Source organism: Coenobita brevimanus, chromosome 53, assembly GCF_032717465.1.
Source record: "Coenobita brevimanus isolate Jiangsu-jjx chromosome 53, ASM3271746v2, whole genome shotgun sequence".
Taxonomy (NCBI): domain Eukaryota; kingdom Metazoa; phylum Arthropoda; class Malacostraca; order Decapoda; family Coenobitidae; genus Coenobita; species Coenobita brevimanus.
Genome location: NC_137006.1, coordinates 4,063,044 through 4,087,676, shown reverse-complemented (window position 1 = coordinate 4,087,676; position 24,633 = coordinate 4,063,044). Strand labels below are relative to the sequence as shown.

The window sequence follows — 24,633 nt, the reverse complement described above, 5'->3', positions numbered from 1 at the left end:
AGGGTACGTGAGGCAGGGTACGTGAGGCAGGGTACGTGAGGCAGGGTACATGAGGCAGGGTACGTGAGGCAGGGTATGTGAGGCAGGGTACGTGAGGCAGGGTACGTGAGGCAAGGTATGTGAGGCAGGGTACGTGAGGCGAGGTTCGTGAGGCAGGGGAGGGTGTGCTCGCAAAAACAGGGTATGAACTGACTCGTGGCAGGGGTGAAGGGAGGCGAAAGGAGAGGCAAGGTAAGATGGGGCACCGGGTGGGGTAGGGTAAGGCAGGGTAAGGTAGGGTCCACAGGGTAAGATGGGTAACTGAGTGAGGCAGGGTAAGGCAGGGTAGCAAGGTAAGGCAAAGGAATATCAGTAAGGCATAGAATCAGTCAAAATGGAGTACACGCACCTGTGGCAGAGGCTTGGGGGTTCGGCAGGTAAGGCAGGGTAAGGTAAGGCATAGAATAATTGAAAACCTAGTCGACGCAGCTGTGGCAGAGGCTTGGGGGATTGGTAGGTAAAGCAGAGCATGAGGCAGGGTACGGCTAGGTATAGGCAGGGAAAGCAGGGTAAGGCAAGGCAAGACATGATAAGGTAGGGTAAGGCAGAGTAAGGTAGGGTAAGGCAGGGTAAGGCAAGACAAGGTAAATCTGAGTTGACGCACCTGTGGCAAGGGCCTGGGTGGTCGGCAGGTAAGGCAGCCCACCTCCACCTGGTTAGGCAGGAGTGGTATGGCGCCGTCCATGAGGTGGTGGCGGTGCAGGAGGGCCAGGGACTGCCTGGGGTACACGCTGAAGGGGTCCGGCAGGTCCGGGAAGGTGGGCCGCAGCGCCGACACCAGCGGACCGGACACGCTGCGGCGGAACACGTAGCGCAGCGCTATGGTGGCCAGGGTGTTCACCAGGCGCTCCCACAGGGTGAGGGAGTCGCTGTACGGCAGCAGCACCGAGGGCAGGGCGGCGGGACTCACCAGGTTGCCCAGGTAGGACAGCTGGAGGGGCTCGGTGCCGGTCGGGGAGAGGGTGATGAAGGGGGCGCTGACCCCCAGCAGGAACGGGAAGGCCATCTCGTTGACGGCGCTGTTGATGATGATGGCGTCAAACTCGTGTCTGCGTCGCCACGCCGCCATCACGGCGGGGTCGGCGTACAGTTCCTTGGCCACGTGCGGCAGGGCACGAACCAGCATCCGGAAGGCGGTGCCGTCCCGCCGAACCTCAAACAGGTCCATCTGGTCCAGTCCGCTGTGGGGCGCTACCAGGTGTGTGACGTTGACGTGACGGTCCAGGGGCGCGTCACCTCCTGCTATAAGCGTCACGCGGTGCCCCCTGGCAGCCAGGGCCCCCGTCACCTCCCAGAACAAGGACCGAACCGACCGCGAGCCGAAGGGAGTCAGCACCAGGATCTCAGCTGGGTGTGTGGGCGGGGGAAGCACCCACAGACACGCCCACACCCACACCCACGCCCACGCCCGCGACATTGTGGCAGGGGCGGCTACACACCCACCCCGCCGCAAACTGATGTCTCACACTAACACCACACTTGACACTCACAGGCGCGGGCGTCAGGCAAAACACACACTAACACACTGACAGGCGAGGGGCGCACGAGGCAAGGTGACGATCGAGCTGGAAGACACGGCAAGGCAGGGCAGGGCAGGGCAGGGCAGGGCAGGGCAGGGTGTGGGGATGAGGCAGGGTATGTATGCCCCTGTATTGTGGTGGGGGTTAGGCAGAAGGGGTTAGGCAGGAGTGAGGGAAGGCAAGGCAGACAGGGTGCAGGTGAGGCAGGGGAGTCAGGCAGGGTATATGTGAGTGTAGGTGTGTCCCGGTGGTGGTGAGGGGGTAAGGCAGCGAGGGGTGGTGAGGCAGGAGACAGAGTGAGCCAGGCAGGGAGGCAGGCAGCAGGCAGGGTGGTGGTGGTGGTGGTGTGGTGGTGGTGGTGTGGTGGGGCGGGTGCAGTGTAATCAGGAGGACTTGAAGAGATAACGTGCACACTCCTGGCCAGGTGGGGGAGGAGGGGGAGGAGGGGGAGGGGAGAAGAAAGGGGTAAGGGGAGGGGAGGGGACGGGAAGACGTGAGGGGAGGGAAGGGACAGGAAGATGGGTAGGGAAGAGATGGAGGAGGAGGAGGAGGAGGAAAGAAGAAAGGGAGGGGAAGAGGTATGAAGGGGGGGAGATAGAGGGAGGGGGAGAGGGGTAGGGGGAAGGGAGGAAAAGGGAGAGAGAGAGGGAGGGGGGGAGGGTGCAAAGTGTGGCCCCGCCTCTCGTACCCCACCAGCACAGTCACCACACTCTACGGAAAACACACTCCACTTCTCACTACCTCACTCCCAAACGCCTTTTCCTGAGCGATTTATTTTACTTATTACAGCACCACACTAGCCGTCAACCACACTCCCTAACGCATTTTCCTGAGCGATTCATTTATTATAGCACCACACTAACATCAAACACACTCCATCACACACTCCCTAACGCCTTTTCCTGAGCGATTTATTTATTACAGCACCACACTAGCCGTCAAACACACTCCATCACTCACTCCCTAACGCCTTTTCCTTAGCGATTTATTTATTACAGCACCACACTAGCCGTCAAACACACTCCATCACACACTCCCTAACGCCTTTTCCTTAGAGATTTATTTTATTTATTACAGCACCAAACTCCGGAAAAAACACACTCTTCTCACTACCTGACACACTCCTTATCGCCTTTTCTTTTGCGATTTATTTTACTTATTACAGCACCACACTCTCCAGATATACGGTAGTACACTCCACTTCTCACTGCCTCACCACATCACACACTCCCTAACGCCTCTTCCTGGGCGATTTATTTTGTTTATTACACCTTACTGGCCTCTTCTGTTACATAAATCCTTCCAATATCGCCATACTCTGCATAAATCTCCCTAACACTTTTTCCTGAGCGATTTATTTGTTTTATTACACCTTACTGGCCTCTTCTGTTACATAAATCCTTCCAATATCGCCATACTCTGCATATATCTCCCTAACACCTTTTCCTGAGCGATTTATTTTGTTTATTACACCTTACTGTCCTCTTCTGTTACATAAATCCTTCCAATACCGCCATACTCTGCATAAATCTCCCTAACACCTTTTCCTGAGCGATTTATTTTGTTTATTACACCTTACTGGCCTCTTCTGTTACATAAATCCTTCCAATATCGCCATACTCTGCATAAATATCGTACAAAAGGATATTAACCAGCCATATCCAAAAATAAATCGCTAAGGAAGAGGCGTTAGGGAGCTTCCTCTCACCCATATGCATCTTATTTCACGCAAAACCACACAACAGCTTAACATCTTTCACACAGCACTTCTTCGTGACTAGCATAACTCAGCAATCAAGTGTGTGTGTGTGTGTGTGTGTGTGTGTGTGTGTGTGTGTGTGTGTGTGTGTGTGTGTGTGTGTGTGTGTGTGGTTATGTATGTGTGCATGTATGTATGTATTTATCTTACAGTTCAAAGCCTGAGGTCGACGTGTGTGTGTGTGTGTGTGTGTGTGTGTGTGTGTGTGTGTGTGTGTGTGTGTGTGTGTGTGTGTGTGTGTGTGTGTGTGTAGCCAGATGCCTTAATCCCGTAAGAGGTGGCCACAAATAAATCGCCTCCATGTCACCCTGGTCTCCGGGATCATGCTGTCCATTCTACCTCACACCAGCCTCTCTCAACACTTCACCCCATCCCTTTACTACATCCTCGGTCTCCCCCTCCATCTCACTCACATACACTCTCCTAGCCAGTCTCTCATCATCTCAACGTATTTATCCTAATGCTTTTCAACACATCCACATCCACACCACAATGTTCCTTTACTTCATAATGTGTGTGTGTGTGTGTGTGTGTGTGTGTGTGTGTAAAGTCTGGGTAAAATGACAGAAATATAGTCATATGTAGTGCGTCCTTGAATGCGAGGCCTGGGGGAGGAGGGGTAGACTGAGATGGTTTGGGAGGAAGGATGGGACTGGAGTGTATTGGTGTTGTAATGAGAAGGGGTAGATTGAGATGGTTTGAGAGGAAGGATGGGACTGGAGTGTATTGGTGTTGTAATGAGGAGGGGTAGATTGAGATGGTTTGGGAGGAAGGATGGGACTGGAGTGTATTGGTGCTGTGATGAGGAGGGGTAGATTGAGATGGTTTGAGAGGAAGGATGGGACTGGAGTGTATTGGTGTTGTGATGAGGAGGGGTAGATTGAGATGGTTTGGGAGGAAGGATGGGACTGGAGTGTATTGGTGTTGTGATGAGGAGGGGTAGATTGAGATGGTTTGGGAGGAAGGATGGGACTGGAGTGTATTGGTGTTGTGATGAGGAGGGGTAGATTGAGATGGTTTGGGAGGAAGGATGGGACTGGAGTGTATTGGTGCTGTGATGAGGAGGGGTAGACTGAGATGGTTTGGGAGGAAGGATGGGACTGGAGTGTATTGGTGTTGTGATGAGGAGGGGTAGACTGAGATGGTTTGGGAGGAAGGATGGGACTGGAGTGTATTGGTGTTGTGATGAGGAGGGGTAGACTGAGATGGTTTGGGAGGAAGGATGGGACTGGAGAGTATTGGTGTTGTGATGAGGAGGGGTATATTGAGATGGTTTGGGAGGAAGGATGGGACTGGAGTGTATTGGTGCTGTGATGAGGAGGGGTAGACTGAGATGGTTTGGGAGGAAGGATGGGACTGGAGTGTATTGGTGTTGTGATGAGGAGGGGTAGACTGAGATGGTTTGGGAGGAAGGATGGGACTGGAGTGTATTGGTGCTGTGATGAGGAGGGGTAGACTGAGATGGTTTGGGAAGAAGGATGGGACTGGAGTGTATTGGTGTTGTGATGAGGAGGGGTAGACTGAGATGGTTTGGGAGGAAGGATGGGACTGGAGTGTATTGGTGTTGTGATGAGGAGGGGTAGACTGAGATGGTTTGGGAAGAAGGATGGGACTGGAGTGTATTGGTGTTGTGATGAGGAGGGGTAGACTGAGATGGTTTGGGAGGAAGGATGGGACTGGAGTGTATTGGTGTTGTGATGAGGAGGGGTAGACTGAGATGGTTTGGGAGGAAGGATGGGACTGGAATGTATTGGTGTTGTGATGAGGAGGGGTAGATTGAGATGGTTTGGGCATGTGGAGAGGATGGGGGATGACAATTGGATGTGGAGGGTGAGGGGTGTGAATGTTGCGGGTTAAACCTTGGGACGAGGTCATCGTGTGTGACCTCAGGGATAAGGGACTGAAGAGAGGCTGTCAGAGATCGAGCAGCGTGGAGAGCCGCCGGTAAGTGACCAAGGTCGACGTAAAAAAAACATGCTGGGGCCTTTATAAACGAACGAAAAACAACTAGCACATCTTACTTAGCGATTTATTATTGGATATGGCTGGTTAATGTTCTTCTGTATGGTATTTATGCAGAGTATGGCGACATAGGAAGAACTGATCTAACTCAGGATAGGATAGTAAAGGGTAATATGTTAAATCGCTTAGAAAATGGTGTTAGGGAGCGTTCTTCACTGAGGAGAGTACTTCCCTAATTAGATACTACGGCTGCAATTACTACAGCATTACTCCTACACTACTAATCAACAGCATCAACGAAGGCAAACCGGAGAGAGAGAGAGAGAGAGAGAGAGAGAATCACCATACTGTAACACTTAGGCTTAAAAAGAAAATGGAAGAATTAATAGTACACTTAAATAATCTTCATTAACACAAATTACTGCCAATATCAAAATATAAACAAATCAGGTTTAAAAGAAAATGGAGTTACGAATGGTACACTAAAATATTCTGCCTAAACTCAAAAACAATAGTAAAGTCTGTCCTTGATATTAGTTCAGTCATTCATATTGATGGTAGATTAAAATATGCTCCCATACATCATCTACCTATCTATCTATCTGTCTATCTATCTATTTATCTATATATCTTCAGTGTAGCCTATATATAAACACAATAGCTAAACCAATAATAATATAAATTCAATGCTCGTCTCTCATTTGTCTGGCTTAAAAGAAAATGGAAAATGACGGTAGACTATAATATACTGCCATATATCGTCTACTTATCTACCTATCTATCTATCTTAAGCATAAACGGTGTAAACACAATAGCTAAACCAATACTAACATAAATTCAATAATCCTGTTACTCAAATCTCTCAGCCTTAAACGAAAATGGAAATATTGGTGGTACACTAAAATAAACAGCCACATATCTCGTCACTGTATATAACACACAAGGTAAGTCAAGCATCATCGTAGTATTAGTTTACTCTCTCTCTCTCTCTCTCTCAAAAATTACTCAGGATATACAAACACTCCGACAAATTTTTTTCCAAGGCCTTTATTTTCTATTGTAAATCCTTGTGTACCAAATACTAAAGATTTACTAAAGGCAAGTAAAGCTACAAAGCCGTCACCCCAACAAGGTCGTTCCATCCACAACACCCCACTCGATAGGACCTGACAAATCCGCAACCCCATTTCAACCCAATGACCTGTTAGATGTGTGTCCCCTTTTTTACCCATTACAGTACATCCTCAATATAACAAAGGTAAGACCTCACTATAACGGACTAATTGGGCCCCAAGCCATTACGAAAAATGCGAAATGTCGATAAAAGCAAACTCCAGACTTTCCCCTGCTAATCCGGACTTTTTCCAATATATCAGACATTAGTCCAGATTGATCAACGGTTTTTAATCTGTTTTCACTATTTGTCGTACTGTACTGTGTTATAATTTCGCTACAATAATCAAATGGTACAATATATATAATAATACTGTACTGTACACTGTTAAACATGTTTTTATTTACCTTATTGTGGTGAACATAGCTGAAGAGGCCAGGCAGTCCGGACTGTTTCTGGCTTTATCAGACTTTTCTCAATATATACGAGTTTAGTCCAGTAGCTCCTCAATTCCGATAAAAGCGATGTCCGGTCAACTGAAGTCCATTATATCAAGGTTTTACTGTAATTGGTACCAGGCCAAGTGGAGAGGATGGAGGGTGAAAGACTGACGAAGAGAATGTATGTGAGAAAGGTAGATGGGGGAAGAGGGAGGGGGAGGCCGAGGATGAGATGGAGGGATGGGGTGGAGAGGTATATGAGAGAGGGGGGTGTGAGTTGGGAGCATGGCAGTGAAATGGCGGGGGACAGGGCAACGTGGAGGCGATCTGTTTGTGACCACCCCGAATGGGATTGAGGCGTCTGGCAATAGATAGATAGATAGATAGGTACCAGGCCCTTGATGTTAAAGCTGATAGTTCATTAACCCCTTAAACGCGGATCATCGCGTTTGCGACGCTCGCCAAAAAGGACATAACGGCGGATCGTCGCATTTGCGATTCGAGTTAATTTTGAATAAACCAGGCAAGGATGTTCCAGCTGGTATTGTCTATCAGTACCACCACCCTTTAGCTACAATTAGCATACTTTACCTTTGTACTACTGATCCGTTGTTGCCAAGTATCGCGTTTTTTCCCCCCTCCCCCCCACCACGGCCCGGCCAGCCTGGGTGTGATACATGGCAGCGCTCTGACTGCTCAGAACTGTAAATCTGTGCTCTCCTCTCACAAGCAGTTTATGCTAATAGGAAACGCTTGTTTCCCCAGTTGTAACACTAGCTTTTTTTCGCACGGTTTGCCCCTGTTTAGCGTCAGTTTACCGCAGGCTTTCAAAGTGACATTATGGCGAGTTCTAGCTCTTCCGAGTCAGTGCGAGTGGCCGACAGGAACGAGAATAAAGTGACGGGCGTAAGGCAGAATAAAAAGCACGCGCGTATGATGATCTTTTGGGAAGTAATATGATTGAAAATAATGTAGTATACATGTTTTTAGCTGTGAAAATGGAAATGTTTGTTGAGTGACGGGAAGACCGCCGCCACAGTGCATGTCGGCCGTACGCTCCGTTGATTTTAGCCTTATTTTCAGTGCTTATTGTACAAATACGGATTCCAAACTACCTATACGTTGTAGTATAAAGTTTACTGTGACAGAATGAGGCTGTGGTAGAGGGGAAACCGGGTTGCTGGAGGTGTGAAAGTGAAGATTTGGTTACCCAACTTTGCAAGTCTCCACAAGTCCTTGGGTAGTCCACAAAGGCTCAGCACCTGTCTCTGGAGAAAGCTGAATGTAAGTACTATCTGCCATATCAAGTATAATGTTCTAGGGTTAATCTCTGATTTTTGGCTAATATTTTCCTACAGGTACTCAGACCGCGATACAACCCCGCCACTCGAGGGGGGTCGACTGTTCATGGCCACGCTTTAGGGGTTAAAGATGAATGCTATGCTGTTTGGTGATTTCCCAGACACTGTGGCTTTTACCGAACACAGATCGTTATATACAGAGCGTCGCTTGCCTGTAGAGTCATTAACCAGCCCCGTCCCGTCGACGTATGGGTACGTTGCAACGATTTGCATTTGCCATCCCGGCGACATACCGGTACGTCGTGCAATTGCAAGGTCCCTAATTTGCACAATTTTCAATTTTCGCACGTGATTTTTCGTATTTATACACGGGACACCTTCCTCTATTCCTCTACAAGATGCCAAGCAGGGACAATGCCTTACACCGCATAACCTCCCCCCATCACGCCATTGTCTCGGCAATTCACCTGTTACCAGTGACCTGGCCAATAAAGGCATTCAGGGCCAGAGTGATTCCCCAAACGATGACAATGTGGAGGACAATGTTTACGTAGCTTTACAGGAAGAAACAGTCAGAAATGATGATCAGGTAATGTGGGAAAAAAAAGGTCATGAATGGTGATTGAAAACCAATATACTCTCATACTACATATAAATTCGTACCAAGTAAATAAATAAATACCGTTTATGAGTGGATAAAATAGTTACCCTCCCATAGAACTCGTTTTCTTTGGTGCCAGCATGTTAGAAAACCCGGTCAGGTAAGGAGGAACTCCTACCTGGATTGAGTTTTTTAAACCTCAGGTGAGCGATTTCTCTATGAATTTTCGATGTTTCTCACCAAAAGCGGAGGTTTTAGCCAAAAAAAAAAAAAAAAAAAAATCGAAAATACCTCGGGACTGGGGGATGTCGGAGGTGCGGAAAACCTCGGGACGTGACGGGGTAATACAGAGGATCATTCGCCCGTAGAGTCATTAAATATAGAGCATCATTCACCGGTAGAGTTAGTAGATACAGAGCATCATTCGCCCGTAGGGTCATTAGATACAGAGCATCATTCACCTGTAGAGTTCGCAGTTACAGAGCATCATTTCCCTGTAGAGTTAGTAGATACAGAGCATCATTCTCCAGCAGAGTTACTAGATACAGAGCATTGTTTCCCTGTACAGTACAGTCGTATACAATACCATACACCTGAGTCTAAATGGCTCTTCTCCTCAATATATGCTCTGTTTAAGGCTTCTCTCACGATTATGGCCACCCAGAAACTGATGAGGTGTTCTGTGTGTGTGTGTATGTTTCTTTTGGTTTTATGTGTGTGTCTGTCTATTTCTCATGGTTTTATGTGTGTGTGTATGTGTGTGTGTATTTCTCTTGGTTGTGTGTGTGTGTGTGTGTGTGTGTGTGTGTGTGTTTCTCTTGGTTTTATGTGTGTGTCTATTTCTCATGGTTTTATGTGTGTGTGTGTGTGTGTGTGTACTTCTCTTGGTTGTGTGTGTGTGTGTGTGTAGGGATGCCATGCTGGTCGGTGTTTTCTATGCGTCCATTCTTTCACCAACCAAAACTCGTAACATAACATTCGGCCAACTCAAAGTAGTCGTAAAAACCAAAATTTGTTAAAGGAGGGTTTGGTTTATCTAGGGTTTACTCCGCTTATTAAATTTATGTGTCCATTTTTCCCAATTACCTGTTCCATCTATCCTTTTTTTTTTTTTTTTTAATGCGAGGAAGAAGGAACCAAAGGCCATGAGCCCGCAGTAACAGTTCCCTCCAAGAGAAAAACAAAATACAATTGAGAGCTAAATTCAAGATCCGATCATTTCGAGATGCCTGGACACACTGCTTTTGAAAGAATGGAGATCATAGGCAGCAGGAAATACAGACAGAGGGAGACAGTTCCAGAGTTGACCTGTTGCATAAATGAAAGACTGGGAGTAACGGTTAACTCTTGCATTAGAGAGTTGGACAGAAAAGGGATGAGAGTTTGCTGCCAGACGGGTGCTACGTACCTGTCGTAGAGGTGGAGGAATGCAAGCAGACAGTTCAGAGGAGCAGTGACCATTAAAGTAGCGATAGAAAAGAGATAAAGATGCAACAGTGCGGCGAAGAGACAGAGGTTGAAGGGAGTCAGTAAGAGGAGGAGAGTTAATGAGACGAAAAGCCTTTGACTCCACCCTATTGAGAAGAGCTGTATGTGGGGAGCCTCCCCACACATGAGAGTTGTACTCCACACACACACGGATAAAACCCCTGTACAGAGTCAACAATTGTGCAGGGGTAAAGAAAGAGTGGAGTCGGCTTCTCTCTTGCCTGACACCTTAATCTTGCAAGTGGTGGCCACAAACAGATCGCCTCCATATCGCCCTGTCCCCCACCATTTCACTGCCCTGCTCCCAGCCCACACCCTCCTCTCTCATATACCTCTCCACTCCATTCCTCCATCTCATCCTTGGCCTCCCCCTTCCCCTCTCATCCCCCCTCCACCTCACATACACCTGTTTTGTAATGGCAGTATACATTTCCTTCCTTCACATTCATTTCCTTTTTTTCCTTCACATTTCCTCATTTCCAGCAACATATTTCACTTCCCATGGGCATGTAGACATTAAGTGATTCTTTGACACTAACTGATTTTTTGATATGAGATGAGATGAGTATTTTCTTGTGAGACAGACTTTGTGAGACTAATTCAAGGTGAGTTGAGATGAGATGGAGCCAACGAAATACAGTACAGTATAAGCCAAGATAAGACAAAACAGAATAAGCCAAGATGGGACGAAACAGAGGGAGCATGAAGTGAGATGAGACGAGAATAAGGGAGTACGAAGTGAGACGAGACTAGAGTAAGGGAGTACGAAGTGAGACGAGACGAGAGTAAGGGAATACAAAACGAGACAAGATGAAAAAAAAAAAGGAAGGACAAGCCAAGATGAGACAAAACTAACCGAATATGAGGCAACACTAACAGAATATGAGCTGAAACTAGATCAGGGTAACGAAGCACGAGCCGAGAAGAGCCGAGGGCCGACTAGGGTATGCCTTTGGGTATGACGAAGGAGAGGTAGTCGGCGGTGGCCCCCCACTCGGAGCGGTAGTGCTGGAAGACGATAACCCAGGCAATCAGTCCAACCAGCCACAAACCCGCACCCACGCCCGACACTACGACATCTGAGGGAGAGAGACAGGTCTGGTGAGGCACGGAGAGGAAGAGGGAGGAAGGGAGAGGCTTGGAGAGAGACAGGGAGAGGAAGGGAGAGGCTTGGAGAGAGACAGGGAGAGGAAGGGAGAGGCTTGGAGAGAGACAGGGAGAGAAAGGGAGGGAGGGGAAGAGGCAGTGTGAGGGAGAGAGACAGCCCCACCAACCACAAACCAGCACCCACACCCGACACTACGACACCTGAGGGAGAGAGACAGGTCTGGTGAGGCACAGAGAGACAGGGAGAGGCTAGGAGAGACAGGGTTAGGCAGGGAGAGACAGGGTTTAGCAAGGAAACAGTCCAAGCAACCACAAACCCGCACCCACACCTGACACTACAACATCTGAGGGAAAGAGACAGGTCTGGTGAGGCACGGAGAGGAAGAGAGAGACAGGGAGAGGAAAGGAGAGAAGGGAAGAGACAGGGAAAGGCAGGGAGACAGTCCAACCAGCCAAAAACCAGCACCCACACCCGACACTATTGACATCTGTAGGAGAAATGCAGCCAGGCAGTTACAGCAAAGGTAAGGAAGGACTGCATGTGAATTTTTATCACCATCATCATCAGCAGCAGCATCCCTGACTGGAAATGGAGCAGTAACATTATTGCTACTACTACTACTAGTAATAATAATTATAATACTGTAATAATAATATTAATAACAATACTAATACAAACACTAATACTAATACTAATACAAATACTAATATTAAGGGGAGAAGATGAGAGAGAGAAGAGAGAGGTATATGTGAGCAGGAGAAGGGAGGTTAAGAGATTGGTGAAGGAGAGTAAGATGAAAGTGGATGAAGAGGTTGGGAGGAATCTGAGTGTGAAATGGAGGGAGAGTAAGAAATTGTTTTGGAAGGAGGTAAAGAAAGGAAGGCAGTGTGAAAGGGGAAATAGTAGGGGAGTGAAAGATAGGAATAATAGATTGTTGGTGGAGAAGAGAGAGAAATTGAGGAGATGGAAGGAGCACTTTGAGGATTTGTTGAATGTAGAGAGTGAGAGCAGTGTGAGTATAAGTGGTTGGGGAATGGCTGGGAGAAGAAGAGATGAGAGGAGGGAGGAAGAGATCAGTAGGTCGGAAGTAGTGGAAGCGATGAAGAAGATTAAGCTGGGAAAGGCCCCAGGAATTGATGGAGTGTGTGGTGAAATGCTTAGGTATGGGGGTGAGATTGTTGTGGAGTGGATATGGAAGTTGTGTAGATTGGCTTGGGAAGAGGGAAGGGTTCCAGAGGACTGGAAATCAGGTATAATTGTTCCTCTGTACAAAGTAAAGGGGGAGAGAGAAGTATGTGGTAACCATAGGGGTATTTGCCTTCTTAGTGTGACTGGTAAAATATATGGTAGAATACTCATTGATAGGGTTAGGCATATGACAGAGGAGCTAGTTGGAGAAGAACAAGGGGGATTTAGGAAGGGAAAAGGGTGTGTAGATCAGATATTTGTTCTAAGATGTTTAGTGGAGAAATATCTAGAGAAGGGAAGGAAAGTGTACGCTGCCTTCATCGACTTGGAGAAAGCTTATGACAGAATAGATAGGAAAGGTATGTGGAATGTATTAAGAATATATGGAGTGGAGGGGAAATTGTTGAGTGCTGTGAAGAGTATGTACGAGGGAGCTAGGGCTACGGTGCGAGTGGATGGTGAGCTGAGTGAGTTCTTTGATCTCAATGTGGGACTGAAACAGGGGTGTGTAATGTCTCCATGGCTGTTTAATATATATATGGATGGGGTCGTAAAGGAGGTACAAGGTAGGGCAGTGGATGTGGGGGTGGCCCTAATGAATGAGGGTGAGATTTGGAAGCTTCCGGTGTTGCTGTTTGCTGATGATACAGTATTGTTGAGTGAAGATGAATGGGAGTTGCAAGGTTTGGTGAATGAATTTGGGACAGTGTGTAGGAGGAGGGAGCTGAAAGTTAATGTAAACAAAAGTAAAGTTATGGTGTTTGAGAGGAATGAAGTCACAGAGTGTGCAGTGAGGTTGGACGGTGATGATATGGAGAATGTGAGTGCATTCAAGTACTTGGGTAGTGTGATGAGTAAGGATGGAACTTTGGGGGATGAAGTACGTGAAAGGGTACAGCAGGGAAGGAAGGTTGTTGGCACACTGAAAGCAGTGATGAGAAATAAGGAGGTGAGTATGGAAGTTAAGAAGTCACTGCATGATGGTATTGTGATCCCTACCCTGACGTATGGAAGCGAGGCGTGGACCTTGCAAGAGGGGAACAAGTCAAGAGTGAGAGCAGTGGAAATGAGTTACTTGAGAGGAGCATGTGGAGTGACATGGAGGGACAGGTTGACGAATGAAGAAGTGAAGGAAAGTTGTGGGGTAGATGTGGATGTGGTTGAAAAGATTAGGAGAAATACACTGAGGTGGTTTGGACATGTGGAGAGGATGGAGAATGAAAGACTGACTAAGAGGGTGTATGTAGGTGAGGTGGAGGGAGGGAGAGGGAGGGGCAGACCGAGGATGAGGTGGAGGGATGGAGTTGAGAGGTATATGAGGGAGGGGGGGGTGAGTTGGGGGGAGGGGAGTCAAATGGTGGGTGACAGAGTGACTTGGAGGCGTTTTGTCTGCGGCCACCCTTTGCGGGATTAGGGCGTCAGGCTATAGATAGATAGATAGATAGATAATGACAGTATTGTGATACCAACTCTAACATATGGATGTGAAGCTTGGGCCATGTTGAAGGGACACAAGTCAAGAGTGAGAGCAGTGGAAATGAGTTATTTGAGAGGAGCCTGTGGAGTTACATGGAGAGACAGACTGACACATGAGGAAGATAGATAGACAGATTGATAGACAGAGAGATAAACTGAGAGCTATAACAAAACACATGCTCAGGGTAGAGACAGATAAAAACAGAGAAAGCAAATACTATAGACTGATAAATAAACATATAAAGACACACAGACAGAAAGACAGACAGACAAGAGACAGACTGGTAGACAGACAGAGAGACAGACTGATAGATTGATAGACAGACAGACAGACAGAGACAGACTGGTAGATAGACAGAGAGACAGACTGATAGATTGATAGACAGACAGACAGAGACAGACTGAGAGAGACAGAGAGAGAGAGAGAGGTACCAAAACCCGCATCAGTGCTCACATCGTCGTATCAGCTTCTGCTCAGGGTAGGGTGGGGCACGGAAGGCCTCCTTCAGGAACCACACGAAGTTCACCGCCCACATGAATGGCAGCAACGCAAAGCCGGCTGAGGGAGAGAAAGAGAGGGGGGAGGTGAGGTGGTGGTAGTGAAGAGAGGCAGCAGAGTTTATATGATGATGATGATGATGGTGATATGATAATGTACTATTATTATTACTACCGTACTACTGCTATTACTACAACTACTACTGTTACTACTACAACTACAGTACCGGTATATAATAATAATAATAATAATAATAATACAGTAACAATAATAATAATAATAATAAGTTGCAGTAGAAGGAGAAATAGAGGAAAAAAAGACGAAGAAAAGAAGAAGAGTACAAAGTGTTATAAAAGAGGAATCATATTACAGTTAACACAATAATAATAATAATAATAATACTGTAATAATAATAATATACAGTACTGTAGCAGAAGAAATAGAAGAAAAAAATATAAAGAGTGAACACACAGTAATAAAAAAGGAATATTATTATCCACACTAGTAATAATAATCTACCTATCTATCAATTGCCAGACCCCTTCATCCTGTATGAGGTAGCCACAAACAAATCGCCCCCATGTTGCCCTGTCCCACGCCATTTCGCAGCCTTGTTCCCAGCTCACAACCCCCTCTCACATATACCTCTCCACTCCATCCCTCTAACTCATCCTCAGCCTTCCTCTCCCTCCTTCCACATAAACATAACATAAAATAAGAGGATAACCATAGTAGTGCATCTGGCCCACACTAGGCAGCTCCTACAAGAGTAACTAAACTACTTGATAAGACAAGGATAACAAACAAGAAGGGGTGTTCTCCTGCAGTTCGTCGAAAGATATTAATAATTACAAAAAGCTGTCTTATTGCACTTCCGGACAACACCTTCAATTTCTTTTCTATTCTGGAGCTACAACTTACCTCAACTTCGACCTAGATTAAAGTGAAAGTCCGAGGTTAAGTTTGGTAAGGTTAGGTTAACTTATTAATATTTAGTTTGGTTAGGTTAGGTTAGTTAATTTTTGGTCTGGTTTGGTTTAAGTTTTGGTTTGGTTTTAGGATTTTGTCTTCCAAAGAGGTGTTGTCCAAAATGGAAAATTTACCCAAAGGCCTGGTATGGCAATCTCCACATGATATAAATTCAAACATCTGTAAATACAAATATTCTATGCAAATTAAAGTTATTTCCCATAGATTTATAAATTATGAGTTGTTCATCTTTGAATAATGTGTCAAAATGTAGACCTATTACTTTTTTCTGACAATAGTTTGGTGCCCCCCCCCCACAAAAAAAAAGTAAATATATTCAACGTATGAGTCATAAGCTTGTGATACCATTTTCAGCTAAAAGTGAATCACATGAGCACAATACCGCGTCACGGAAGCCAGAGTTACTGAATTTAGACAGCAGACACCTTGTAAACCACAGACAACATAGTCACCTCTACCGTGAATAAAATCGTCTTGATGTATAACACAGTTAATTTAATTTCTATCATTTGAGGAATTTGTAAAATGTAAACATGAGTGAAACGGCCACGAATTCAGCTACTCACCCATATAATATTTGCGGCACAGCGTCAGTTTCCTCTCATTAGGCAGCTTCGCCAGGTTCATGATGGGCTTCTGGAATTAAAATAAGCCGTCCTTACACTCAGAAATAAGAGAAAACTTGAAAAAAATAAATTTCTCTCTTGGGCTATACTCCTTGACAATCAGCTGCGCCGATATGGCTCGTCTAGGAATCCGTGTGGTTTTTCCATTACTGGTAAAATGTACAACTGCACTGCTACAGTCAATTTGTTATCACCTGATAAAGATCCTTAGAAGAAACTAAACCAAGTTATGACCATACCAAAATCACAATGGTGGTTATGGACTTAAAATTATGAGCTCATTAGTATGATCTTGGGAAACCGGAGTAAAGTCAAGGAGTTATTTTATCTTTTGCACATCATTTTCTTCCCAAGCTTTTCTTTACTTCTCATATACATTTCGTTTACGCTGAGCTGAATGTTACAATATTCGAGATAGTATATTCGTCGTTTCTTTCGATGGAGACTTCGGCTTCTATAAAACAAACTACAAAGCTGAAACTGCATAGTAGATATTCTTGTTGAAAAATGGGGGGGCATACTAAGCTGTAATTTGTAAATATTAGTAAAATACAGATAATGCAGAGTGGTTCAATTGCAACTCACTATAAAAAGTTATGTAGTACTGATTAGTATATTATATAATTTAAGCGGTCCAGTGAAAGTATTTTGGTTGAGGAGTGAAAAATAAAGCAGTATACTTTTCCATTATCTCTTCCAATACCGAAATTAGAGAGTACGAATTTTCCAACAACAATGGTTCCCCTGCGCCTATTATCGGGAGGTTGGCGGCGTTTCAGCGGTGGAATATTCTCCTGTTATCCTTCTTCCTTTCTCCCGCCAGCTGCACCACGGCCCGGGAATCTAGCTGCCACCTCGGGGACCTCATATCTAGCGGTGCGTGGGCTGTCGGACTTTGAAAAGGACAAAATGGCGGGGTTCGAGGACGAGAAGAGACGGATCCTGTCAATGTCAGTGGAGGACAGACGGAAACATTACAGGTACAGTACGTTATTTGTTGAAGAGGGACGCCTTCTTGTGGTGGCATCGATCTAACCAGGCGGCTCGAATGTCTAGTTATACAAATGTCCCCCAATACCCCGAAAGGAGGATGGTGGGTTGTAGGGGGAAGGTAACTTAAGCCTGCAGTCTACTGAGTTTACATCCAGGCGAACCCAGGGCAACAGCATCTATCTGTTTATCTATTGCCAGACGCCTTAATCCCGTGAGGGGTGGCCACAAACAAATCGCCTCCATGTCGCCCTGTCCCCGGCTTTTCGCTGCCTTGCTCCCAGCTCACACCCCCCTCTCTCATATACCTCTCCACTCCATCCCTCCATCTCATCCTTGGCCTCCCCCTCCACCTCACTCACATACACTCTCCTCGTCAGTCTCTCACTCTCCATCCTCCCCACTTGGCCTCAGCATCACGTGTTGTTAAGGCCTACATAAACTTAATCAATTACAGATTAATGTCGAAGAGAGGCTGAGTATTCTGAAGCAATGGGGTAGCTGTATGTCAGGGGCTTCATATGCCTTTTTTTTTTTTTTTTTTTTTTTTTTTTTTTTTTTGTGATATTGTAATTGGTAATCCAGACTTCATTTCGTCCATATTGACTTAAATTTTGCATACCACATTAACATCCTCCTGTGTGTATTTGTGAGCGTGAGTGAGGTGGAGGGGTGCAGAGGGAGGAGCAGACTGAGGATGAGATGGCAGAATGGAGACTGAGAGATGAACGGAGAGTGTATGTGAGTGAGGTGGAGGGAGGAGAGGGAGGGGGAGGCCGAGGATGAGATGGAGGGATGGAGTGGAGAGGTATATGAGAGAGGAGAGTGTGAGCTGGGAGCAGGGCAGTGAAATGGCAGGGGACAGGACAACATGGAGGCGATTTTTTTGTGGCCACCCCTTACGGGATTGAGGTGTCTGGAAATAGATACATAGATAGATGGTTGTTTTAGGAAGGTACAGCTTATTTAGATGGAACAAAAGCATTCTGGGGCCCAAGTGCTAAACGCCTGCCAAAATATGTTGTGTATAAGTTATATTACCAACAAACCGAATCAGAAAAAGAAAGAAATAAGGGAAAAAAACGGAGTTTAGTCACTGAGTTTTACAGAAAGCGATAAAAAATGATATAGTATTTATTTCCAAGATACAGCTTATCTTAAATGTCAGGACCAACTTGCCTAGCCCTGGGTTCCTACGCTTCTCATGGGGCAACGTAGGATTGGATGGCAGATGGATGGATAGCACTAGTAATGAAGGTTTTGACTGAAGTAAGTGAATTGATAAAATGTAACTCCCAGATCTCTCATATTTTCCATTCAGATGTGGCCCCAAATTCGTCACCCTGTCCGACATGCCCAATTGTTTAAAAGATACAGTGTTTGTAATGAAGCTTTTGACTGTAGTAAGTGAATCAGCAAAACTTAACTCTTGACTCTCATTTTCTTCCCTTCAGATGTGGCCCCAAATTCGTCACCCTGTCCAATGTGCCCGCCTGGCCTGAATACTACACCAAGAACAAATTCATGGTTGACAAGTGCGCCGCCAGCAAGGACGCCATCACACGGCTGTTGTCTGGCAGTATTTATACACCCGATGCAGAGCTGAACAAAAAAGTGAGTGTCCCTTGGTGGTGCATGGTGGTGGCCATCATCCACTCACTTGATGTAGTGCTGCCTACTTCTTCCTTCACCTTTATCATTCTTTTTCTGTGTCTGTCCTCCTCTCTTCCTATTTCTCACCATCATCCACTCACTTGATGTAGTGCTGCCTACTTCTTCCTTCACCTTTATCATTCTTTTGCTGTGTCTGTCCTCCTCTCTTCCTATTTCTCAGCATCATCCACTCACTTGATGTAGTCCTGCCTACTTCTTCCTTCACCTTTATCATTCTTTTTCTGTGTCTGTCCTCCTCTCTTCCTATTTCTCACCATCATCCACTCACTTGATGTAGTGCTGCCTACTGCTTCCTTCACCTTTATCATTCTTTTTCTGTGTGTGTCCTCCTCTCTTCCTATTTCTCACCATCATCCACTCACTTGATGTAGTGCTGCCTACTTCTTCCTTCACCTTTATCATTCTTTTTCTGTGTCTGTCCTCCTCTCTTCCTATTTCTCCCATCTTTCCTGTCACTTTTTATTACTCTTCTTTCCTTTTCAGGTGGCTTTACATTGAGTGACAAGCCTAATGGTTTCCTGTAAGCCAAGAAACCATTTACAATGCTAGGTGGTAACCATAAAAACAACCCACACGTGTTCCCTACGTGTCAGCGTTGGTGGAGGTTTAGTGCCCCTCCCCATAAAACAACTAACTCAGACACCCTCACCCCCCTTACCGGATTATGGTGTCTGGATAGAGGTAGATAGATAGATAGATAGGCCTATGGTACTCTTTAGATGGCTTTTATTTTTATTTATTTATTTTTTTTTTTTTCATGCAAGGAAGAAGGAACCAAAGGCCAGGAGCCTGCAAATTGTTCATTCCAAGAAAAAACAAAAACAAGATAACAGAGAGCAAAGTTCAGAATAGACAGACTTACTGTACTCTTTAAATAGATAGATATACTGTATAGGCAGGGCTCTTGCTAACTGCTGATGGTTGCCAGCCATTTGGCTCCTAAGGTTTCAGATTTACAAGCCAAATAAATTTTTAGCAGCCAAACTGACTACGAGTCAAAATATTTTATGAGCAATAAATATAATTATTTATATATTTACATACTGTCAATTTTTAAACATTCACAGTGCCGACAAGGAAAGACTTAATAATCAATCACAACATGCCTTTTTGTTCATTTATGTGAGATTTACTTATTTTGTAGTTTACTGGGTTTTGAAGTGGATGTATTTTCTCCTGGCCAAAAGGCAACTTGCATGTAAAATTTGTTCAGCGAAGGGAAAAAATACTCGCATTTGTGAGCTGTGGCTCACCAAACAAGGCCCTGATAGGCAGACTTACAGTTCTCTTTCTTCCAGATCTCAGTATTCACTGGAGACATAACGACCCTAGAGGTGGATGCGGTGGTGAATGCGGCCAACAACAGCCTCCTGGGTGGTGGTGGCGTGGATGGTGCCATACACAGGGCAGCGGGAGGTGCCCTGTACCGCGAGTGTGTCACACTGGGCGGATGCGACACCGGCGATGCAAAAATTACGGGAGGGTAGGATTTGATGTTTGTGTTTGGGTCCCTTATCTACATCCCTTCTTTTTCCTGTTTTCTTCTCTCCTTTCTCCTTGTCTCTCCTCTTCTCTCCTCTCCCCTTCCCTCCTCTCTTCCCTTCTCCTCTCCTCTTCTTTCCTTTCCTCTCCTCATCTCTCCGCTCCTCTTCCTCTCCTCTCCTCTCCTTTAGGTTTTGCTGGTGATGTTGTGTGTCAAGCTATCCTATTTGCACTCCTTCTTTTAGTTTTCTTCTCTCCTTTCCTCCCCTCCTCTCCTCTCCTCTCCTCTCCCATAAGGGGTGGCCACAAACAAATCGCCTCCATGTTGCCCTGTCCAATACCACTTCATTGCCCTGCTCCCAGCTCACACCCCCATCTCTCATATACCTCTCCACTCCATCCCTCCACCTTATCCTTGGCCTTCCCCTCACTTGGCACTTGGTTTGCTTCCAGGCCATATGATGATGGTGATTGATGATGATGATGACAGTGGTGATGATTGATAATGATAGTGGTGGTGGTGGTGGTGATGATGGTAGTGGTGGTGGTGGTGGTGATGGTGATGATGACAACAATGTTGATGATATTGATGATGATGGCAACAACAGTGAAAATGATGATAATGATTAATGATGGTGGTGGTGATCGTAGTGATGGTGGTGATGACAATGATGATGACGATGAACAAGAATTTCAGTGCATGACAAACAGGTGTCTTTCTACAGCCATCTTTACCACACTCATGTGAGAGACTGATGAGGAGAGTGTATGTGAGTGAGGTGGAGGGGGGGGAGAGTGGGAGGGGAAGGCCAAGGATGAGATGGAGGGATGGAGTGGAGAGGTATATGAAAGAGGGGTGTGTGAGCTGGGAGCAGGGCAGTGAAATGGCGGTGAGACAGGGTGACATGGAGGCTACTTGTTTGTGGCCACCCCTTATGGGATTAAGGCGTCTGGCAATAGATAGATAGATAGACAAACAGGTCTTTCTGTGGTCATCTTCACTACACTCATGCCCTATCATTCCAGGTACGGCCTCCCAGCGCGGTACGTCATCCACACTGTCGGGCCAATGGGTGAGAAGCCGGCCCTGCTCGAATCCTGCTACAGACGCGTGATGCAGACGGCCATAGACAACAATATCCGCACCCTGGCCTTCCCCTGCATCTCCACGGGCGTCTACGGGTACCCCAACGAGGCGGCCGTGTGTGTGGTGCTGCCGGTGGTGCGGACGATGCTGGAGGCGCACCGGGACAAGTTCGATCGGGTCATCTTCTGCCTCTTCCTAAAAGTGGACATCGACATCTATCACCGCTACCTGCCGGTGTTCTTCCCTCTGCCCTGAGGTGCGTAAGGGGTTTATTGATATATCTGTCTATCTATCTATCTATCTGTCTGTCTATCTCTATCTATCTATCTATCTCTAGCCAGATGCCATAATCCGGTAAGGGATGGGGGTTTGTCTTTGAGTTAGTTGTTTTACAGGGAGGGGCACTAACCCTCCACCAACCCACTTGTTGACACGTAGGGAACACGTATGGGTTGGTTATATGGTTACCACCCAGCATTGTAAATGGTTTCCTGGCTTACAGGAAACCATTAGGCTTGTCACTCAATGTAAAGCCACCTGAAAAGGAAAGAAGAGTAATAAAAAGTGACAGGAAAGATGGGAGAAATAGGAAGAGAGGAGGACAGACACAGAAAAAGAATGATAAAAGTGAAGGAAGAAGTAGGCAGCACTACATCAAGTGAGTGGATGATGGTGAGAAACAGGAAGAGAGGAGGACAGACACAGAAAAAGAATGATAAAGGTGAAGGAAGAAGTAGGCAGCACTACATCAAGTGAGTGGATGATGGTGAGAAATAGGAAGAGAGGAGGGCAGACACAGAAAAAGAATGATAAAGGTGAAGGAAGAAGTAGGCAGCACTACATCAAGTGAGTGGATGATGGTGAGAAATAGGAAGAGAGGAGGACAGACACAGAAAAAGAATGATAAACGTGAAGGAAGAAGTAGGCAGCACCACATCAAGTGAGTGGATGGTGGTGTGATAGCATTTAAAACTACCTTATGTGACATTTAGTCCATATTCCCATTGCCTCAGGGGTGAATCTTGAACCCAGTGGACTGCAGGCTAAAATTGCCCTTCTCCTGCAGCCCACCATCCGTTCGTATGATTGGGAGAAGGAATGTTTGTATAAGTAGGTAGTGGAATTGCCCAGGTTATATCAGTGCCACCACATGAAGGCTCTCTCTCTCTCTCTCTCTATATTGCCAGATGCTTTAATCCCATAAGGAGTAGCCACAAACAAATCGCCTCCATGTCACCCTGTCCCTTGCCCTCCCTGCAGCTTACACCCCTCTCTCCTACACCTCTCCACACCATCCCTCCATCTCATCCTCAGCCTCCACCTCATTCACACACGCTCTCCTTGTTAGTCTCTCACCTCCCTCTCTCTCATATACCTCTCCACACCATCCCTCCATCTCATCCTCAGCCTCCACCTGACATACACTCTCCTTGTTAGTCTCTTACCCCCCTCTCCCATACACCTCTCCACACCATCCCATCTCATCCTCAGCCTCCACCTCATATATACTCTCCTCATTAGTCTCTCCCCCCCCTCTCTCATACACCTCTCCACCGCATCCCTCCATCTCATCCTCAGCCTCCACCTCACGTACACTCTCCTCATTAGTCTCTCACCCCCCTCTCTAATATACCTCTCCACTCCATCCCTTCATCTCATCCTCCACCTAACATACACTCTCCTCATTAGTCTCTCACCCCCCTCTCTAATATACCTCTCCACTCCATCCCTTCATCTCATCCTCCACCTAACATACACTCTCCTCATTAGTCTCTCACCCCCCTCTCTAATATACCTCTCCACTCCATCCCATCTCATCCTCATCCTCCAACTCACTCATACACTCTCCTCGTTAGTCTCTCATACACCTCTCCACCGCATCCCTCCATCTCAGCCTCCACCTCACTCACATACACACTCCTTGTTAGTCTCTCATACACCTCTCCACACCATCCCATCTCATCCTCAGCCTCCACCTCACTCACATACACACTCCTTGTCAGTCTCTCATACACCTCTCCACACCATCCCATCTCATCCTCAGCCTCCACCTCACTCACATACACACTCCTTGTCAGTCTCTCATACACCTCTCCACACCATCCCATCTCATCCTCAGCCTCCACCTCACTCACATACACACTCCTTGTTAGTCTCTCATACACCTCTCCACACCATCCCATCTCATCCTCAGCCTCCACCTCACTCACATACACACTCCTTGTCAGTCTCTCATACACCTCTCCACACCATCCCATCTCATCCTCAGCCTCCACCTCACTCACATACACACTCCTTGTTAGTCTCTCACTCCCCCTTCTCTCCACAGGTGATGTCAGTGGTCCACCTCAGAGGGAAGCATAAATTAATTCACTTTGGGACATCCGGACCGGCCAATGGGACACCACACCAGCATCGAAGACAATCAGACTAATCTTGGGACATCGGACCAGCCGTGGGGACATCACGGGACATGTTGATAACCGAACTGACCCGGTTTTTGTAATAAAGGACTGTCCATATGAGTCTCCCCTTTATTTTCACTGATTATTATTATTATTATTATTATTATTATTATCATCATTTTTATTATTATTATTATCATTATTATTATTATTATTATTATTTTTATTTATTTATTTTTTTTTTTCACTCGTCTTAAATGTCAGGACCAACTTGCCTAGCCCCAGGCTCCTACAGTCCTCATGGGGCAACGTAGGATTGGATGATGGATGGATGGATTATTATTATTTTATTATTATTATTATTATTAATTTTATTATTATTATTATTATTATTATTTACAGTTTACTCTTTTATTTTATTTTTTTTATATATTTAACAATTCATATATTTAACTATACATTTTCTTTTCAATAGTGACTCAAGGTCATACGAGGTGTGTTCATAAAGTATCAGACCTTAGGCTGTAAAAAAATAAATAGGTAACCAGTTGCGCTAGGACACTAATCCCCCTCAAAGTTGGCCCTTCTGCCTTGACACACATAGCCCAGCGTCCTGTACACGGCCTCAGACAGTTTTCACAGTTGGTTTTTGGTATCTCCTGCAGCTGCATTGTCGCGTTCATCATGATCTCTTCTCTCATCTCAAATTGGGAACTCTGCAGCAGAGTTCCGAGCATGGGGAATAACCACAAGCCACACGCAACAGAATCTAGCGAGAAGGGAGCCTGCTGCACCTGTGGGATGTTGTGCCGGGCCAAAAATTCCTGAATTAGTTGAGAGGAATGGGCCGGGCGTTGCCATGGTGTAGTTTACAACTGCCCTAA

At 46.0% G+C, this 24,633-nt stretch overlaps 3 protein-coding genes across 3 annotated transcripts in view; 1 reads left to right on the top strand and 2 right to left on the bottom strand.

Moving 5' to 3' along the window:
* LOC145400724 (UDP-glucosyltransferase 2-like) overlaps positions 1–1,456 on the bottom strand; it is a 32,950-nt gene extending 31,494 nt beyond the window's left edge. Inside the window, exon 1 of the mRNA XM_080273159.1 lies at positions 644–1,456. Within this exon, the coding sequence (XP_080129285.1) occupies positions 644–1,456 (813 nt within the window). The remainder of the gene's footprint in view (positions 1–643) is intronic.
* Positions 1,457–10,649: 9,193 nt separating this feature from the next.
* On the bottom strand, positions 10,650–16,200 carry pen-2 (presenilin enhancer, gamma-secretase subunit). The gene is made up of 3 exons (XM_080273088.1): positions 16,052–16,200; positions 14,451–14,555; positions 10,650–11,303 (listed from the first exon to the last, which is right to left on the bottom strand). The coding sequence occupies exons 1-3, from the start codon at positions 16,110–16,112 to the stop codon at positions 11,164–11,166; spliced, it is 306 nt and encodes a 101-aa protein (XP_080129214.1). The 5' UTR covers positions 16,113–16,200; the 3' UTR covers positions 10,650–11,163.
* A 647-nt stretch (positions 16,201–16,847) lies between these two features.
* Positions 16,848–23,869, top strand: LOC145400651 (macro domain-containing protein CT2219-like). Its single transcript, XM_080273087.1, has 5 exons — positions 16,848–17,091; positions 18,556–18,715; positions 20,074–20,258; positions 21,284–21,600; positions 23,674–23,869. The coding sequence occupies exons 1-4, from the start codon at positions 17,021–17,023 to the stop codon at positions 21,597–21,599; spliced, it is 732 nt and encodes a 243-aa protein (XP_080129213.1). The 5' UTR covers positions 16,848–17,020; the 3' UTR covers position 21,600; positions 23,674–23,869.
* Positions 23,870–24,633: the final 764 nt, after the last annotated feature.

What these genes read in the sequence shown, in the direction of transcription:
- pen-2 (XM_080273088.1), bottom strand. Translation starts at nt 16,112, where the DNA reads ATGAACCTGGCGAAGCTGCCTAATGAGAGGAAACTGACGCTGTGCCGC. An exon ending in GTGCCGCAAATATTATATGG is followed by an intron (nt 14,556 to 16,051) that starts GTGAGTAGCTGA and finishes TCTCTCCCTCAG; the next exon opens with CCGGCTTTGCGTTGCTGCCA. An exon ending in GCAGAAGCTGATACGACGAT is followed by an intron (nt 11,304 to 14,450) that starts GTGAGCACTGAT and finishes TCTCTCCCTCAG; the next exon opens with ATGTCGTAGTGTCGGGCGTG.
- LOC145400651 (XM_080273087.1), top strand. Translation starts at nt 17,021, where the DNA reads ATGGCGGGGTTCGAGGACGAGAAGAGACGGATCCTGTCAATGTCAGTG. An exon ending in ATGCAGAGCTGAACAAAAAA is followed by an intron (nt 18,716 to 20,073) that starts GTGAGTGTCCCT and finishes TCTTTCTTCCAG; the next exon opens with ATCTCAGTATTCACTGGAGA. An exon ending in GATGCAAAAATTACGGGAGG is followed by an intron (nt 20,259 to 21,283) that starts GTAGGATTTGAT and finishes CTATCATTCCAG; the next exon opens with GTACGGCCTCCCAGCGCGGT.